We start from the raw sequence: 19133 nt of genomic DNA on the forward strand, positions 1-19133 counted from the left end.
CTTCAGGTAATTTTAAATGTTTATGCTATATTAGTGGATGGCAGTATGGATATATTGAGAAGAATGAGAGAGTCTCTAGGTCAACTTATCTATTCTAAGAAGTACTGAATATGTATCTAAGTGTAAATCTGATTTTCTTATGAATGTACAGTAGACCCTCTCTAATCCGGCAATGCAATCCGGTTGTGGCAAAATCATGAACATCTTCCTCGGCCGTTTAGACATCATAATCTACTCCCACAGTTACGGAAACATATTGTCGTCTTGCGCGATTGCGGCAAAATCATGAACATCTACCGCGGCCATTTAGACATCATAATCTACTCCTGCGGTCACGGAAACGTCATGCGCAATGGCGGCAACATCATGAACATCTCCCGCGGACGTTTAGACGTTATTATTACCTCCCGCGGGTTGGAAACGTCATCGTCGTCATGCACGATCGTGGCAAAATCATGAACATCTTTCACGGATGCTAGACGTTATCAACGATTCTCACGATTACGGAAACATCATCGTCGTCATGCCCGGTCGCGGTAATAGGGGTTTCCGATTACACGATCTTCGGAGACGTGTTTTAAGTATCAAGGTCCTATATCTGCCGGATTACTGAGAGTCTACTGTATATAAAGAAGTTTACAGGTGTATTTATAGATTACCTCTCTCATGAGCAGCCGCCAGCCGACTCACTACTTGTCTCTCTACTTCGTACTTGATGCTTCGAGCTCCATAGTGAACATCGTACCCTTCCGCTAACACACTTTCTACTCTCCTCTCCCACTCTAGCGAAATCATGTGTTTCTCTTGCGCCTGATGAGAAAAAGGACGGTTAAAATAATGATCTTGCCTTAAAATGACCCAACACAAAGAGTCTGCCGTTGGTACCCAATGTAACATTAATCCAACCTAACAGTCCGCACAATACTTGTAAACCCAAAGCACAACATAATGGTTCTAAGCATTAGTTCTAGATTCGGTTTTTAGCCGTTTTTGATTAGTTTTGCTTGCACAGATTTGTGAGTGAAGGTTTAGTTTTTCAATGTAGATATATTAGCATTTGGGACACAAAGGATAGAATTGTGTTGATAATCTATACAATAGTAAAACGGTATTCAATCTAACATTCAAAAAGAGTTTGCAGTTTGATCATTGTTATTGACTTGTTTGTTTAAACACTACAAAAACTTTGGCAACTGTTATACATTTATTTACTCACCTTTTTAGCCCAAGTACACAGCTCCTTTGAAACCAACTTGTTAAGTTCAGCATTTGAAAAAGGAAGGAAGTAAACAATTTCATTGATTCGTCCAAGAAATTCGTCTCTGCCAAAATGTTTCTTCAAAATTGGTCTAACAACTTTGTCTTTGAAGTGGCGAGAAATAGTTATGTTTGAAGAGGTTTCTTCATCTGGAATAAATATTTTCATTATACAAGAACATTTTATAAATATTGAATAAACATAATACAAGCTTATAAAGTAAGTTATGTTCAGAAAAAAAAACTAAAATATAGGTACCTCATTGAATTAATTCAAAACAACATGAGGATAATATCACAGAATTCCGAGTATTTCTATGTTTTTTTCTCTATAGAATATAGCTGGGCAGCTGAGCTGTTCTAGTTCTGGTTAAAATATCTGAAAAGTCACTGATGGTTAGAAGCTGAAGCCAGCAGTCTTTTGCCATTGGGATCATAAAGAAACAGCTGATCTTAACCACTAACTAAAGCCTCGTTCACACGGGGCGAGTTTACAAGCTACACGTCGGCTTTTTTACACGCAGCTAGTAAAATAGCTCAGTAAGAACGACGTACTTGCTCAATAGCTGCTTGTAAAAAAGCTCTGGAAAAAGTTGACGCTGCCGCTACTTTACACGCCAACTCGCCAGCTTTTGAGCGAGTAGGCGTGTAAAGTAGCCCAGTGTGAACACTGTTGCTTGTGCTTGTGCGCATGTTATTCAAAGATGTCGGAGGATTTAATTCAAGCTAGCTACTGAGCGAGTGGAAAAAGCATTGTGTGAACGACTACAAGCGCACTCGCCGACGTCTTTCTACACGTCTGCAAGTTGGCGAGTGGACAAGCTCCGTGTGAACAAATACAAGCACACTCGCCAACTCGCTGGCTTCTTACACGCTGGCGAGTAGCTTGTAAACTCGCACCGTGTGAGCGAAGCTTAAGCAAAATAATCAGTCTCAATCTATTCTACACTCATCCTGTAATAATTAAAACCACAAGTTGGTCATCTTAATTAATAATTACAAATCGGTTCTGCTTGTTTACTAATTTGATAGTTAATAATGCAGAAATTCAGCCTGAAAATCTAGGTTTATCATTTTAGTGTTATATAACTTCATTTTACAACGTCAGACACTTTGTAGACAATTATCAACTCACCAAACTTTCCCTCCAATCTCTGATTCATGAGGTCCTGAGCTTCCCGTCGTAACTGCAATGCATGTTCTGCAATCTCATCACTCGCAAGGTTTGATGTCATTACAAATATGGCATTCTTGCACTCAATTGTTTTTCCCTTTCCGTCTGTCAACCTACCCTAAATAAGTTAAAAGTGTTTAGTCACAGGACACTGCCACATGCTTGGAATGGGTCTTTTTAGGTGATCCACTATGTATGCAGAAACCAGGATGAGCTGAACATGTGCTCTTTGATTTGAATATAATAAGATAGAGTCAGTTTGGGCTGTCTACTTTGGTAAGTCGACTGAGAGACAGCAATTCGTCAAGAGGCTCTAACTAAGGTGACTTTCAAGTTCACCAGGAATGCAGATATCAGATTATTTTTCTTAAGGTTTTTCAGTGGAGTCAAAAAGTCAAAGTGGCTGACGCATATCAGACAGTAAGGTTGCTAAAGGAATGATAAAGTTAAAAGTCCTTAAATCAGATTTTGAACTATAGCCTACATTTATAACATTATTGTAGTAATATTTTAAAGATATAGTTCAATAAAATATTGTATGATCATCCTGAAACAGTTTACCTACCAGGATCGTGTTGGTAGGAAAAGGAAACATTTAAAAACCAAACCACTGCTAAATCAAGATAAATACTAAATTGATCACAGTTTATCTATAACGGTTTATCAAGGGCTGACTGTAAACAGGAACTATTATGCAGTATTTACAGTCAAATCTTTTCACAAACCTCATCAAACAATTGAAGCAATACTGTGAGAACATCAGGATGAGCTTTGTCAACTTCATCAAAAAGAACAACAGCATCAGGACATTTTCTCAGTCTCTTAGTCAGCTGACCTCCGTCATCATGTCCAACATACCCAGGTGGGGCTCCAATCATCTTGGCTACCTAAACATAACATTCTATCATCAACCAGAACAACAGCATAGGACATTTTCTCAGTCTCTTGGTCAGCTGACCTCCGTCATCATGTCAAACATACACAGGCGGGGCTCCAATCATCTTGGCTACCTAAACATAACATACTATCATCAACCAGAACATCGGCATCGGGACATTTTCTCAGTCTCTTGGTCAGCTGACCTCCGTCATCATGTGCAACATACCCAGGCGGGTTCCTATCATCTTGGCTACTTAAACATAACAACAGCATCGGGACATTTTCTCAGTCTCTTGGTCAGCTGACCTCCGTCATCATGTGCAACATACCCAGGTGGGTTCCTATCATCTTGGCTACTTAAACATAACAACAGCATCAGGACATTTCCTCAGTCTCTTGGTCAGCTGACCTCCGTCATCATGTCCAACATACCCAGGTGGGGCTCCAATCATCTTGGCTACTTAAACATAACAACAGCATCAGGACATTTTCTTAGTCTCTTGGTCAGATGACCTCCGTCATCATGTCCAACATACCCAGGCGGGTTCCTATCATCTTGGCTACTTAAACATAACAACAGCATCAGGACATTTCCTCAGTCTCTTGGTCAGATGACCTACGTCATCATGTCCAACATACCCAGGCGGGCTCCTATCATCTTGGCTACTTAAACATAACAACAGCATCAGAACATTTTCTTAGTCTCTTGGTCAGATGACCTCCGTCATCATGTCCAACATACCCAGGCGGGTTCCTATCATCTTGGCTACTTAAACATAACAACAGCATCAGGACATTTTCTCAGTCTCTTGGTCAGCTGACCTCCGTCATCATGTGCAACATACCCAGTTGGGGCTCCAATCATATTGGCTACTTAAACATAACAACAGCATCAGGACATTTTCTCAGTCTCTTGGTCAGCTGACCTCCGTCATCATGTGCAACATACCCAGGCAGGCTCCTATCATCTTGGCTACTTAAACATAACAACAGCATCAGGACATTTTCTCAGTCTCTTGGTCAGCTGACCTCCGTCATCATGTCCAACATACCCAGGTGGGGTTCCAATCATCTTGGCTACTTAAACATAACAACAGCATCAGGACATTTTCTCAGTCTCTTGGTCAGCTGACCTCCGTCATCATGTGCAACATACCCAGGCGGGTTCCCATCATCTTGGCTACTTAAACATAACAACAGCATCAGGACATTTTCTCAGTCTCTTGGTCAGCTGACCTCCGTCATCATGTGCAACATACCCAGTTGGGGCTCCAATCATCTTGGCTACTTAAACATAACAACAGCATCAGGACATTTTCTCAGTCTCTTGGTCAGCTGACCTCCGTCATCATGTGCAACATACCCAGGCAGGCTCCTATCATCTTGGCTACTTAAACATAACTACAGCATCAGGACATTTTCTCAGTCTCTTGGTCAGCTGACCTCCGTCATCATGTCCAACATACCCAGGTGGGGTTCTAATCATCTTGGCTACTTAAACATAACAACAGCATCAGGACATTTTCTCAGTCTCTTGGTCAGCTGACCTCCGTCATCATGTGCAACATACCCAGTTGGGGCTCCAATCATCTTGGCTACTTAAACATAACAACAGCATCAGGACATTTTCTCAGTCTCTTGGTCAGCTGACCTCCGTCATCATGTCCAACATACCCAGGTGGGGCTCCAATCATCTTTGCTACTTAAACATAACAACAGCATCAGGACATTTTCTCAGTCTCTTGGTCAGCTGACCTCCGTCATCATGTCCACCATACCCAGGTGGGGTTCCAATCATCTTGGCTACTTAAACATAACAACAGCATCAGGACATTTTCTCAGTCTCTTGGTCAGCTGACCTCCGTCATCATGTGCAACATACCCAGGCGGGGTTCCAATCATCTTGGCTACTTAAACATAACAACAGCATCAGGACATTTTCTCAGTCTCTTGGTCAGCTGATCTCCGTCATCATGTCCAACATACCCAGGTGGGGCTCCTATCATCTTGGCTACTTAAACATAACAACAGCATCAGGACATTTTCTCAGTCTCTTGGTCAGCTGACCTCCGTCATCATCTGCAACATACCCAGGCGGGGTTCCAATCATCTTGGCTACTTAAACATAACAACAGCTGTCAAATAGTTAGTTGTTCAAGTTTAAGGTTGTTAGTTTTATAAGTTTGAAAGTTAGATAAAACTGAAATAAGTTGATTTTGGTTCACAGTTTTTGTATTTTTATAGTAACAATTATAAGTTCAAAACAATAACAAAATGAATTATAACCAGCTGGCATTAAATATATTAATGTAATCCATGCCTTTGGCACACTCCGGGCGAAGGACAAACACTAATAATTCTTCACTTCTAGTGGATATAAGAGATTTAAGGGACGTACAACTTTCTTCTTCGAGCTGAGAATTACTGTAGCACTTCTTATTTTTCCGTCTCGACTTGAGTGAAGTTCTACTATTCTGCCCATTTTCCAACTTCCTCGTGGTAGTGCTTCATGGATCAGAACAGTTTCTCCAACATTTGGTTTGTTTGTTGTAGTTCCTTTTTTCTGCTTCATTTCAGTTGTTTTTCTTTCACGTAGGCTCATTAAGTAATCTTGAAGCCAGATCTTCCAAAATAAACTTAACACATTTTCTCCTTTTTTCCAAATTTCAAGAATGTTTTTTCTTGATGTTCTTTTTAAGTCCTTGTTAGTTTGGATGTTATGTGACTTTAAATTTCCAATCAAACCATTTTTACCATGGAAATTAAAAAAATGTCCGGGTGTTATGATTTCATCACTGAGGCATATGTCTTCGGAAGAAACGTACACAAGAGGTCTTGAATTCAAAATGGCCTCAGTTTCGTATAATACAGTTTCTAACTGTGTGTATCTCAACTTCAATTGTCCAATAGTTTTCTTCAAGCATTGTTTTACACTAGAAATGAGCCGTTCGTAGAATCCTCCCATCCAAGGAGCGAATTCAGGAATGAAGTTGAATTTACAGCCATTGCTATGTACAAAAGATAAGATGTCATCATCTACGAAGTTGTTTTCCCAGATATTCTCTAAGAATGAAGAAGCTAGTTTGAACTGTGGAGCGTTGTCCAAATATATCTCCAAAGGTTTTCCTCTTCTACTTACAAATCGCTTCAAAGCCAACAAGAATTCACTTGACGTCATATCACTGACCAGTTCTAGGTGAATAGCTCTAACAGTTAAGCATGTGAAAATACAACCATATACCTTTCTTGAGTCATCAGTGAGTTCATTGCTCTTCACGTACAACGGACCAAAGTAATCTAGACCAGTGTATGAAAAAGGAATATTTTGGGTAACACGTTCCATTGGTAGGGGAGGGAAAGACGGCATTTTGAATGGACCTCCATCCCATCTTCTGCATTGTCTGATAATCTTAGACACTTGAGATCTTCCTTGAATAATCCAATAGTGTTTTCGGACTTCCGATAAAGTATGTTGAACACCAACATGTTGTAGTTTTACATGATAGTCATTTATTACCAAATTGGTAAAGTGGTCATTTTTAGGTAAAAGCACAGGAAATTTCATTTCCGATGACAAATAAGCATTTTGAAGTCTTCCTCTACATCTCAATATTCCATATTCATCCAAAAACAACCCTAACTGTTTTTGGAGATGATCAGTCCTGCCAAGTTTTAAGCTTTTAATACTAGTGCTGAAATGCAAGCTTTGTATGTATCTCAACCAACATAAAGTAGACTCATGAAGCTCTTCGAAGCTCAATTTGTTGGATGTAAATGGAGTTGAAAGTTTCTTGAATGCTTTAATAGCTCGTTTGCAATATGCTGTCGTTCGAATTAGTTTATCTAGAGACGAGATCTTTGTACAATCAATGTCAAAAGGACTTCCTTTACTTGTGGACTCTTGAGTTGCAGCCATAACATCTTGGTTAGATGTGGGAAGTTCACAAATGTTCAATGTGTCTTGGTAAGTTTGTTCTGACATTGAAGTGATTTGATTAAAGTCATTTCGTGGCCATTCATGTTCCGATGAACCTAGAAATTCAGGGCCTGACCACCATAACTGGCTCTCCTGCAACTCATTAATAGTCAATCCGCGAGTCGCCAAATCTGTAGGATTGTTACTAGAAGGTACGTAACGAAACTCTACATCGGTATGTGATTTAATTTCTGAGAGTCTTCGCTCAACGAACTTTGGTAGTATCCTATTTGTATTCAACCAATGGAGAACACATTGTGAGTCTGTCCAAAGTATTTTTCGTGTCACAGAAGTCTTCAGCGCAGTTTCAGTAAACTTCAATGATCTCACCCCAATTAAAACACCAAGTAATTCCAATCGTGGTATAGTGATGTTTGGCTTAGACTTAGGGGTTACATGACATTTAGAGAAAATAAGTATTGATTTTGTCGTGGATGTATTATTACTCTTTAATCGCAAATAAACAGCTGTAGCGTAACAATCTTTAGATGCATCAGTGAAACAATGTAACTCTAAAGTATCACCAATGATTCCAACATATCTTGGAATACATACCTCAGGAATTTTAAGTAGGTTTGATTGAATCTGCATCCATACCTTTGTAAGTTCTGAGTTCAGCTCTTCATCCCAATCAACGCCTTCAAGCCACAAGTTTTGAATGAATAACTTAGCTTTCAAAACTACAGGAGTAAATAAACCCAAAGGATCAAAAATGGAAGCTACTAGTTTCAGTGCAGTCCTCTTCGTTACAACACAAGGTTCAACTTTAACTGGTTTTACAGAGAGCGTGTCCTTGATTGTATCCCATTTTATTCCCAATACACAAACACTGTCTTCATTTTCATTAGTAACTTTATCATCAGGAATACTTGCCATAAATAGCTTAGAATTAGAGCACCAACCCCTTAGATTCATACTAGCTTGTGAAAAAATAGTTTCACTCGTTTGGAAAAGAATAACCGCATCCTGACTGGTTTGAGTTCCAGTAATCATGTTGTCGACATAAAATGAATGTTTCAAACGTTCAGAAACCCCAGAAAGTTGAGAGTGGAGTAAGTGATGTTGTATAGTTGCATTCAATAGAAAAGGACGAGAAATTACTCCAAATGGTACTCTGCAAAATCTATACTCTTCAACATTGTTGTCTAGTGAAAGAGAGGATGTATCCTTAAGCCACAAAAAACGAGTGACATCCCTGTCAGATTCCTGTGAATTTAATTGAAGAAATGCTTTTTCGATGTCCGCAACAATACCAACAGGATTCATACTAAATCTGAGAAGTAGACTACACAAATCTTCTAAAATTACCGGTCCACGGTACAAGCAATCGTTTAAACTGTTATTTGTCTTTTTACTCTTTGATGATGCATCATACACAATTCTTAGTTTTGTTGTGATTTTACACTCATTGATAACTGGGTGGTGTGGGATATAGTGACAAACTGTTAAGTCATCGTTAGGAGGAGCCTTTTCAATAATTCCGTTACAGAGTTGATCCTTGATTGTTTTATCGTACTCTTCAAGCACACTAGATTTGTTTTTAAAACGGTACAAAAGTGAGTTAAGTCTTGAAAGAGACAAATTGTAGTTTTTTGGTAAGTCAGGGGGATACTCCTTCCAAGGCCAACCAACCGAATACCTACTATTTTCAAGCTTAATAGTTTCATTGAACTGACCCAAAGCTATATCATCATCATTTTGATGAGGGCAATCACGAATCCCTATACTATCCAAACTCCATAGGTCTTTAATATGCAAATCTTGTACAAACGGTGAGTCTGGTTCCACAAAATGATTCCTTAAATTAAAAACATTTGTAGGTTGTGACATAGTTAGAAAGGACGTAGAGTAAGTGTTTGATTTTGCATCATTTGGCGATTTTTCCCTCCCACTTAAAATCCAGCCAACCTTAGATCTTATTAGATACAAACCAGAGTGTACTTCGATCTTTTCATTAGTTATAAGGTCAAAGTAGAAATCATTTCCTATTAACAAGTCAATGACTGAATCCTCATTTTGACCCTCGGCAAAAGTAAGGGATGGAAACCGAGATTGTATCTGGGAAACATCAATACTAGAGGTACTGCTTAACTTTCCCGTGATTTGGGGCACTACATTACAACTGAGATTGAAAACCTTACCATCACTTAGTATGAGTCCGGTAGTTACATTTTGTGTTTCAAAGGTTTTTGCATCTTTATTACCAAAGGTAAATACAGATAAAACTTGAGTGTTATCGCTCTTTAGTTTAAGTTTTGATGCAAGATTAGTACAGATATAAGATCTTTGACTCCCGGTATCAAACAAAACTTTAGCAGGCTCTGTCAAGCCATTACTCGTCAAATAAACCTTAGCCGTTTGCAAAATCACATTTTCATGAACCGTAACAAGAGAAGGTTCGCTACAGACTTCGGGATTGACAGCACAATTTTCGGGAGGCTTAAGGGACTGTGAAAATCTTTTGGGACAAAGACTTCTATGATGGTTCTTCCTTTGTTTGCAATATACACAAGGTTTGCTTACCTTACAATCCTTTAAGTTGTGGCCACTCTTCAGGCAAATAAAACAGAGACCTTTGACCTTACCTTTTCTTTCTTCAACAGTTTTATACTTCTGGCATTGGTCGTTCCAGTGGGCGTCTTTGCAGAAAATACAGGTTGCAGTTCTGTTTTCGGTCGAAGGAAGGGCCTGTGTAGTTGAAAAACTACCCTTTTCTGAGCTACGAAAGTAGTTTCCGTTTTCTGATGGTGGGATAGAAGTTTTTGTTGATCCAAAACCTAATAAAAGTTGTGACTTTTCTCTAGCTACGATTATATTTCTTACTATACTACATAATTTAGTGGCATCAAGATTATTATCTACGTTGTTTTCCTCTACTTTTATGACTATATCCAGAGGAAGTTTCCTCATAATCAGAGAAAAAAAGAAATTCGAGTTGGTATCTTCGCCTAAGTTTTGTAGACACCTGATGTGTTTGTCAATAACATCGAATAAGTTCCTAAGTTTTCCAGTGTCGTTCGATTTTAAGGGACTTAAGTCCATCAAGGCTTTGTAATGCGAATTGATTATGAGTTGTTTGTTAGCAAATCTTTCTTGGAGTAAAGAAATGGCAACGTCATAATTGTCAGCAGTTAATTGTAGACCAGCAATGCATAGTTTGGCCTCTCCATTCAAAAGGGAGTTAAGATAATTGAATTTATCTACTTTAGTTAAATATTGCTGACTGTGAATGGCAGAGTTGTACGAGTCCCAGAACTCTTGCCATTTAAGAATGCTACCTTCAAACATGGGAAGGATTAGTTTGGGCAGTTGTACTAAACTGTGTGGATTTTCCAACACTCGCTCGGACGAAAGACCATTTGAATTATTGGCATGATCATTGATAGCTTTCGTGTTGAAGGCTTCAAGTCTTACCTTCAAGGTTGATATTACTTGCTCACTGTCAAGTACGATACCAAAAAGGTCCTCGGCGTCGTCGGTACCCTCCACAGTTGCCGACCCGTTGGCTGTGTCTAGGTCAATCTGTTCCATCAAGGCTTCTAGGCGAGCTGAATAGCCTTGCAGAGTTGCCAGCGTCGCTAGTAGCGCGTTCCTTGAAGGGTCCTCGGCGTTAAGCAGTGTAGTCGCCTCTGCAAGGGTAGACTTCACACGTGCCGTGAGAGTGGCAGCCTTCTTCCTCAGTCGAGTCGTCATGTTCAAAGTTCAGTTGAAGTTAGACAGTACAAATAAGTGAAATAAAGATCAGTTACAGGTGGATCGTTGCAGCTCTGCTACCATGTCAAATAGTTAGTTGTTCAAGTTTAAGGTTGTTAGTTTTATAAGTTTGAAAGTTAGATAAAACTGAAATAAGTGTCAAATAGTTAGTTGTTCAAGTTTAAAGTTAGTTAGTTTTATAAGATTAAAAGTTAGATAAAAATGAAATAAGTTGAGAGTTTGGTTCACAGTTTTTGTATTTTTATAGTAACAATTATAAGTTCAAAACAATAACAAAATGAATTATAACCAGCTGGCATTAAATATATTAATGTAATCCATGCCTTTGGCACAACAGCATCAGGACATTTTCTCAGTCTCTTGGTCAGCTGACCTCCGTCATCATGTCCAACATACCCAGGTGGGGCTCCAATCATCTTTGCTACTTAAACATAACAACAGCATCAGGACATTTTCTCAGTCTCTTGGTCAGCTGACCTCCGTCATCATGTCCACCATACCCAGGTGGGGTTCCAATCGTCTTGGCTACTTAAACATAACAACAGCATCAGGACATTTTCTCAGTCTCTTGGTCAGCTGACCTCCGTCATCATGTGCAACATACCCAGGCGGGGTTCCAATCATCTTGGCTACTTAACACATTCGATGCGGCGGGTCCACCGGTGGACCCCGCACGTCTCAGCTGAGGAGCGGGGGGTCCACCGGTGGGGGAGCGCGCATTGCATTGTTTGCCGGATCAGTGTGGTTCAGCCATTGTCGGGGGAACGTTGTAATCTTTACCAGCCTGTAGCTTATAATGCGAGCTTTATTCTGGTGTAGGTTGGTACAAAGATTTCCCGTAAAATCCCGTCTGGCAATGCTTTTGTCCCGTTTTCGGGGATTTTCTCAGTTCGAGCCGTATTACAAAGACTCTGGTTATTGATCCAGGCAGTGCTGCTACCTTTGGGTGTTTCAGTGAACTACGTCCACTTTCGGAGTAACGCAGAACAATCACCACTGCTCTTTTGTGATTCGTCTTACTGAGATATTTCAATACCAATAGCGATCGCTGATTCAGTTAGCGCGTCGGGGCTCCGCCCGGGCCTCGCCGCCATTGGCAAGCGTCTGTTTAAAGGTTTTCAGCAGCGAATGTGTTAAACATAACAACAGCATCAGGACATTTCCACAGTCTCTTGGTCAGCTGACCTCCGTCATCATGTGCAACATACCCAGGCGGGTTCCCATCATCTTGGCTACTTAAACATAACAACAGCATCAGGGCATTTTCTCAGTCTCTTGGTCAGCTGACCTCCGTCATCATGTGTAACATACCCAGGCGGGGTTCCAATCATCTTGGCTACTTAAACATAACAACAGCATCAGGACATTTTCTCAGTCTCTTGTTCAGATGACCTACGTCATCATGTCCAACATACCCAGGTGGGGCTCCTATCATCTTGGCTACTTAAACATAACAACAGCATCAGGACATTTTCTCAGTCTCTTGTTCAGATGACCTACGTCATCATGTCCAACATACCCAGGTGGGGCTCCTATCATCTTGGCTACTTAAACATAACAACAGCATCAGGACATTTCCTCAGTCTCTTGGTCAGCTGACCTCCGTCATCATGTGCAACATACCCAGGCGGGTTCCCATCATCTTGGCTACTTAAACATAACAACAGCATCAGGACATTTTCTCAGTCTCTTGGTCAGCTGACCTCCGTCATCATGTGCAACATATCCAGGCGGGGTTCCAATCATCTTGGCTACTTAAACATAACAACAGCATCAGGACATTTCCTCAGTCTCTTGGTCAGCTGACCTCCGTCATCATGTGCAACATACCCAGGCGGGTTCCCATCATCTTGGCTACTTAAACATAACAACAGCATCAGGACATTTTCTCAGTCTCTTGGTCAGCTGACCTCCGTCATCATGTGCAACATACCCAGGTGGGGCTCCAATCACCTTGGCTACCTATAAATAACTCACAATCATCAAAAATAGGTAACAATAGCATCAGGACATTAACACTTCAATCCTTTCATCACGACCAAAATACCCTTGTGACTCTTGTGAGTATTCCAATCAAGAAACAACAGCTTCAGTATAATATTACAGGAAGATGTACCATATAAATGTTATATTTATGTACCATAATCTCTTTTGGATTATATGCCTTGAGAACTTAACATGTCCTTTCTAAATACAAAGGTTATCCACAGGATGACAAAGTATTTGATTCTTTGGTTACATCTAAAAGTGAAAAGGTATCTTCTGCAAAGTATTTAATAAGAACAACTAATTTATATTAAAACTAGTGTACCTGTTGCTCGAATTCGAACAATTCTATTACAGATTACAGGTGTTATTTTAAAACGGATAACAGTCATAATTTATGATGACTTTAAAAGATTCGACTCAAAGATTATGGAAATACTCAAGATGTACATAACAGATCGATATAATCAACATTTCTTGTAAATATCTTATAATTTTTCAAAAGATGATCTCGTTTTTTTAACGGTTATGAAAAAAAACATTATTTCTATTTCTTGTCATTAGTGGTGTTTTATGACTTTCCTATATTTCCATAGTTTAAGTCAGCTCTTTCAATGATTACTAAGAAAAGCAGCACAGTGTTAATTCAGTTTTCTCTTTAGTATCTATCAAATTATCCATGCTCTCTCGTGTTTTTCCATTGTAATATTTACGACAACCCAAATTCAAATAGTAAATATTTCATTTCAACCAAGTAAGTAAATGTTTGTAGCAAACTGTTAAATTAGCAAACTTATTGACTGTTTACAATTAACATATGTTCATCTTCTCACTTTTAATTTCTGACAACAGCTGGAGTTTCATAACAATGTTTGTTTCCCATGTTAATCTTATGGAGAAATACGAAACTTTTAAGGGCCCCAGGGCCTAACTCTCTCATTATTCCCCTAAAAAGAAAGTTTCCTGCACACCTTCACATTACGTTCTTTCCAATGACACCAAAAACACGATGATTGGCAACACAGATGAAAATACACCTTTTGAATACGATTCTTGCTTGGAGCTGGATAATGTTTTTGAAAGCGAAAGATTTTTCAATGAAACCCCAATAAATAGTAGTCTTAAAATATTTCACACAAACATAAGAAGTTTCTCAAAAAATTTTGACGATTTATCAGTGTATTTACAGTCTTTGAATGCTAATCTAGATATCATCGTCTTATCAGAGTGTTGGTTGAGCGGGGGGGAGGTGGGTCACTTGGACGGGTTTGACTGTGTACAATGACAGATACACAAAACAAAAAAAATAACGGAGTCATTGTTTTCATCAACAAACGTCTGTCTGCTACAGTAACTCAAGTTAACATCAACAGAGTTTTTGGTATTTCTTTGGAATTCAGTCTTTTTAATAAAATATTCAATCTGTTAGCTGTTTACAGGACGTTTGATAGTGAAATTGATCATTTTATAAATGGTTTGGAATGCTATTATAATCGCATAAGTAAAGATACTAACTGTATCTTTTTGGGTGATATAAACATCGACTTACACAAAACTGATGCAATAACGGATCTTTACTTAAACACTTTACTAGGTGCTGGACTAGTCCAGTGCATCGACAAGCCGACCAGAGTGACACACAACACATCTACTTGTATTGACCACATTTTTGTCCGTTTTCATGATATGAGACGAGTCAAATCTGCTGTCATACAATCTCACATCACTGACCATTACAGCACTGCTCTTAAAATCACTAACACCATTCAGTCGCCTAAAGGAACTGGAACTGACACTCTGCCACAGAACCAATTTCGCACCTACATTGATCACGCTTCACTAACTGAACATATTACAAAAACTGACTGGAGTCCTATCATGAGTAATCACGAGGTTAATCAGTGCACAGCATGTTTTTGTTCGACATTGAGTAACTGTATCGAAGCCTCAACAAAAACAATTAAAAATCACTCAACAAGATTTAAAAAAATAAAGCCTTGGATTACCGTAGACCTCATTAAATTAATTCGAAAACGAGACAAGTTAAGTAAAAAGATCAAAACCCAACCTTTTAATATATTACTTCTAGATAGATTCAGGGCCCTGCGCCTATCTTTAAATCAAAACATCAAACTCGCAAAGAAAAATTATTATAGGGGTATAATTTCAGAATCTATCAGGGATCCAAAATTATTTTGGGGCATAGTTAGTGAAATATCGGGCAGGAATTGCTCTAAGGACCATTTTCCATTTGAAAAAGTTTTACCTGGTTCTTCGAATAATGCGAACATGAAGACTAAAATAGCTAATGATTTTAATAAGTTCTTTACATCAGTGGGTTCTAAATTGGCCAACTCAATCAATTCAGCTGGGGCTCCAGTCGTAAACGACGCTGACTTCTCACTCGACACGAATTTCACATTCAACACGGTCACACACGCTGACATAGAACGTTACGTCCAGGGTCTGCGCGGAGGGTCTGCACCTGGCCATGATGGTATCTCGGCCTTTGTTCTTAAAGAAAACATCCACTCTCTATGTGCTCCTCTTCTGCACATTGTCAATCTTAGCCTGACATCTGGTATATTCCCAAACGAGCTGAAATTGGCCAAGATCATTCCATTGCACAAATCCAATGATTTCACAGACATGAATAACTATCGTCCGATTTCTTTGTTAAGTGTAATCGCTAAGCTATTAGAGAAAATATCTAAAGACCAACTTGTTTTTTACCTCCACCAGTGCAATATATTAAGTGAAAATCAGTATGGTTTCAGGAGTGACAAAAACATATCTGATGCTTTATTCGATATTAATAAATGCATTAACGAGGCAATTTATGGCAACAAACGAAGTATGTTAATATTTTTAGACTTTAAAAAAGCTTTTGACTCAGTGGACAGAAGTCGATTGTTGCGTAAACTTGAGCTTGTAGGGGTGCGCGGCACCTCGCTCGCTTGGTTCAGCAGCTACCTCTCTGATAGGCTACAAACTGTCGCACTTGGTGAAGTGTCAAGCGATGTTTTGCCAGTGGAGTATGGTGTGGTCCAGGGTTCGACCCTTGGTCCTGTTTTGTTCCTCCTTTATATTAATAATATTTCTAAAATTCAAACAGAAGGAAAATTAACATTATTTGCTGATGATACTCTAATATTTGTAACCGGATCATCCTGGGAGGAGGTTAAAAACAAGGCTGAATCAGACCTCTGTTTGCTAAAAAAATGGCTTGACCAAAATGTATTGTCTCTTAATATATCTAAAACCAAATTCATGCCAATTTCATTACGTAAGATAACCGAATACAAACTTGAAAACCTATCTATTCATGTCTGTGGAAATCATTCCAATAACTCTTGTTCTTGTAGCAAAATTGAAAAAGTTGATTCATACAAATATCTTGGTATTGTTTTTGATTCAAAGATGAAGTGGTCGGAACATGTTGAATATCTAACAAATAAATTACGCAAATATATTTATGCATTTAGGCAACTTAGTGATATACTCGAAGAGCAAGAAATTAAAATAGCATACTATGCATATGTTCAATCTTTGTTATCTTTTGGAATTATTGCTTTTGGTGGTGCTTACAAAACTATCTTGCAACCTGTTTTTGTTGTACAGAAAACAATACTTAAAGTTGCTTTTAAAAAACACTTTAGATATTCAACTGACGACCTTTTTGTAGAAACGGGAGTTTTGACAGTCAGACAGTTATTTTTAAAATTTATTTTAGTTCACATGTACAAAAACTTTGATAATATTTTTATAAAAATTACTCATCCCCACAATACGCGCTTTTCTCGAAATGTTGGTATAAATGTTCCACAAACTTTAAAATCATTTTCACATACGAATTGCTTTCACTTAACCCAAATCATTTATCGTAACATGTGTAACAGATATCAAAATGTCAACATTTTAAATTCACCCTCTCTCTCTCTATTTAAGAAGCATGTAGTAGCGTGGCTTGTAGGATTGAGTGCAGAGGACACCGAGGCCGTTATCGCGTTGGGCGGACCTGACCGTTGACCCTACACAATCACTGATACAACACCTTCACTGACTGACCAACACACCACACTCCACCTCTCCTCTCCAATCTTCACCAGATTTTTATAAATTTTCTCAGTTTCGTACAAAGAGTTTTTTATCGTCAATTTAATTCACAGAAGAAAACTAAACATCCAGTTTCAAGCAAGAAAATTTTTTAAAATTTAGAATTATACGAATTATTTTTTGTTTTCCTATACATTTTTCTACCTCCCATCTAAATTAACCTTTTTCGCAACTCGAGTCTACGCACAGGCCCTGCCTATGTAGACTTTTTCCTTTGTTATAGAAGGTATTTTTTTTTGCACATTTTTCGTTTTATTTCTACAGAATATAATTTTTCTTTTGTTATCCAGTTAGTAATGTTTGCTGTATTATATTTAAGTAAAAAAAATACAATGTAATTATATGTATATAATTTATGGGAAATAAAATATTATTTCATTTCATTATATTATTATTTCATTTCATTTCATTTCATTTCATTTCAACATGTCAATCGGTTCAGTAGTTTCGGAGGACTAATTGTCACAAAAAACCTGCTTGCGTATTAAATAAGTATAGATATAGATAATCGATAAATTTTAAATTTAACAATATACTAAATGATGAAAAAATGCTCTTAAACAATTTACTGTGCAATACCAATTAAAACTAATTTTTAATACACTAGCTGATTAATTACCTCATGTTTCTCCTGGTATTCTGACATATCTAGTCTTATAAAGGCGTCAGTCTTGTCTTTGTGTATATAGTGGGCCAACTGTTTGGCTAGTTCAGTCTTGCCAATCCCTGAGGAGCCCAGGAACAAAAATACCAGAGGATGCTCATCATCAGCCCATCCGTTTTCTTTACGCCTAATTGCTGAAAAAGTGAAAAAAATATCTTACTTAATATTTATGAAAATTTTCATCCTTTTACCAAAGAAGCCAATACCATTTTGATTCAATATGAGTACAGTAAGCACAAGCAGTCTGGGCGTGCGGTTCCGTCTCTACTAGCCATCCTGTGTACATTTCAGCGATGAAGACAGCTGAACAACTCCAGAGCCGTGTGGGCCAGATGTTTTTGGAAATAAGCAATAAACACTGCCCCCTACATCCCGGGCACTAGTGCGGCCGTGCGCCCAGACTAAATGGGACTACTGTACATGCTATTTTAACCAATGTGGTTTAACATGATCACATCAATCTTATTGGATCGGAGTTGGAAACAGTAAGTCTACATTTAATAATGTCAGGAGATCACAAATTTTCTTATCGCTTTGAGCACAAGTGAGATGGTTTTCAGCCATGCTTCCATGCATAGTTGTAGCCTAAGACACAGAAAACATACTACTATAACCCAGAATGCCAACCGCATGGTAAAAAACATTAAGTGTTTTGAGAGAGCTTTGCCTGTCAATCGTAGGCAGCGCCACCAGCGTTGCTATGCTGAGTGTATGGCAACGCTGGTGGCGCTGCCTACAATTGACAGGCAAAGCTCTCTCAAAACACTTAATGTTTTTTACCATGCGGTTGGCATTCTGGGTTATAGTAGTATGTTTTCTGTGCCTAAGAGTAGATAATGTTCTTTTTATAATTTATTTTATTATGATTATCAGTGTTTGATTGAGAGTCAACAAATTTTACAACAAAAATAATCAACAAATAATTTGGGTAAATTTTTATTTTAACAAAATATTGGTAACTTCAACCAAGACTCCTAGACTATGGTCTCAAAATGGTTTAGTATTTGATTTAGAGGTACAACACAAAAACTATTGATCCATTTACAAATAATATTTTACAACCTGTTACTGTAGAAATTTACTAGGTTAAGTTTGTAATATGAAGGTGGAATTTGATTGACATGGTATAAAATAAAACTGTCCTTGTTCTTCCCTGCTCGAAAAATTTATAAAAAGTTGCAGAAGTATGGAATGTCTAGGAGAGAGTATAAAGCAGAATGCAAGATGAAGAAATGAGATAGCGCTATCAATTTTTAGGAGTACTGTCAAACTAGATGGATTAGAATTGGAAGGAAGTGGGATCAGAAAAGGCTTAGTTGAAAAAAAAACTTTAAGAAAAGCAATAAATAGATGGTTTTGACTTGGTG

General features: G+C 38.4%; 1 protein-coding gene across 1 annotated transcript in view; it reads right to left on the reverse strand.

Moving 5' to 3' along the window:
- The window catches only part of LOC128990550 (caseinolytic peptidase B protein homolog), a 32306-nt gene that overhangs the window by 2025 nt on the left and 11148 nt on the right, over positions 1-19133 (reverse strand). Inside the window, exons 7-11 of the mRNA XM_054412962.1 lie at positions 17722-17900; positions 3157-3318; positions 2393-2549; positions 1217-1407; positions 660-810 (exon numbers count right to left, since the gene is read on the reverse strand). Coding sequence (XP_054268937.1) covers positions 660-810; positions 1217-1407; positions 2393-2549; positions 3157-3318; positions 17722-17900 — 840 coding nt within the window. The remainder of the gene's footprint in view (positions 1-659; positions 811-1216; positions 1408-2392; positions 2550-3156; positions 3319-17721; positions 17901-19133) is intronic.

This window comes from Macrosteles quadrilineatus, unplaced genomic scaffold (genome assembly GCF_028750875.1).
Source record: "Macrosteles quadrilineatus isolate MER2022 unplaced genomic scaffold, UCM_ALF_1.0 Scaffold_3__2_contigs__length_128488019, whole genome shotgun sequence".
NCBI lineage: Eukaryota > Metazoa > Arthropoda > Insecta > Hemiptera > Cicadellidae > Macrosteles > Macrosteles quadrilineatus.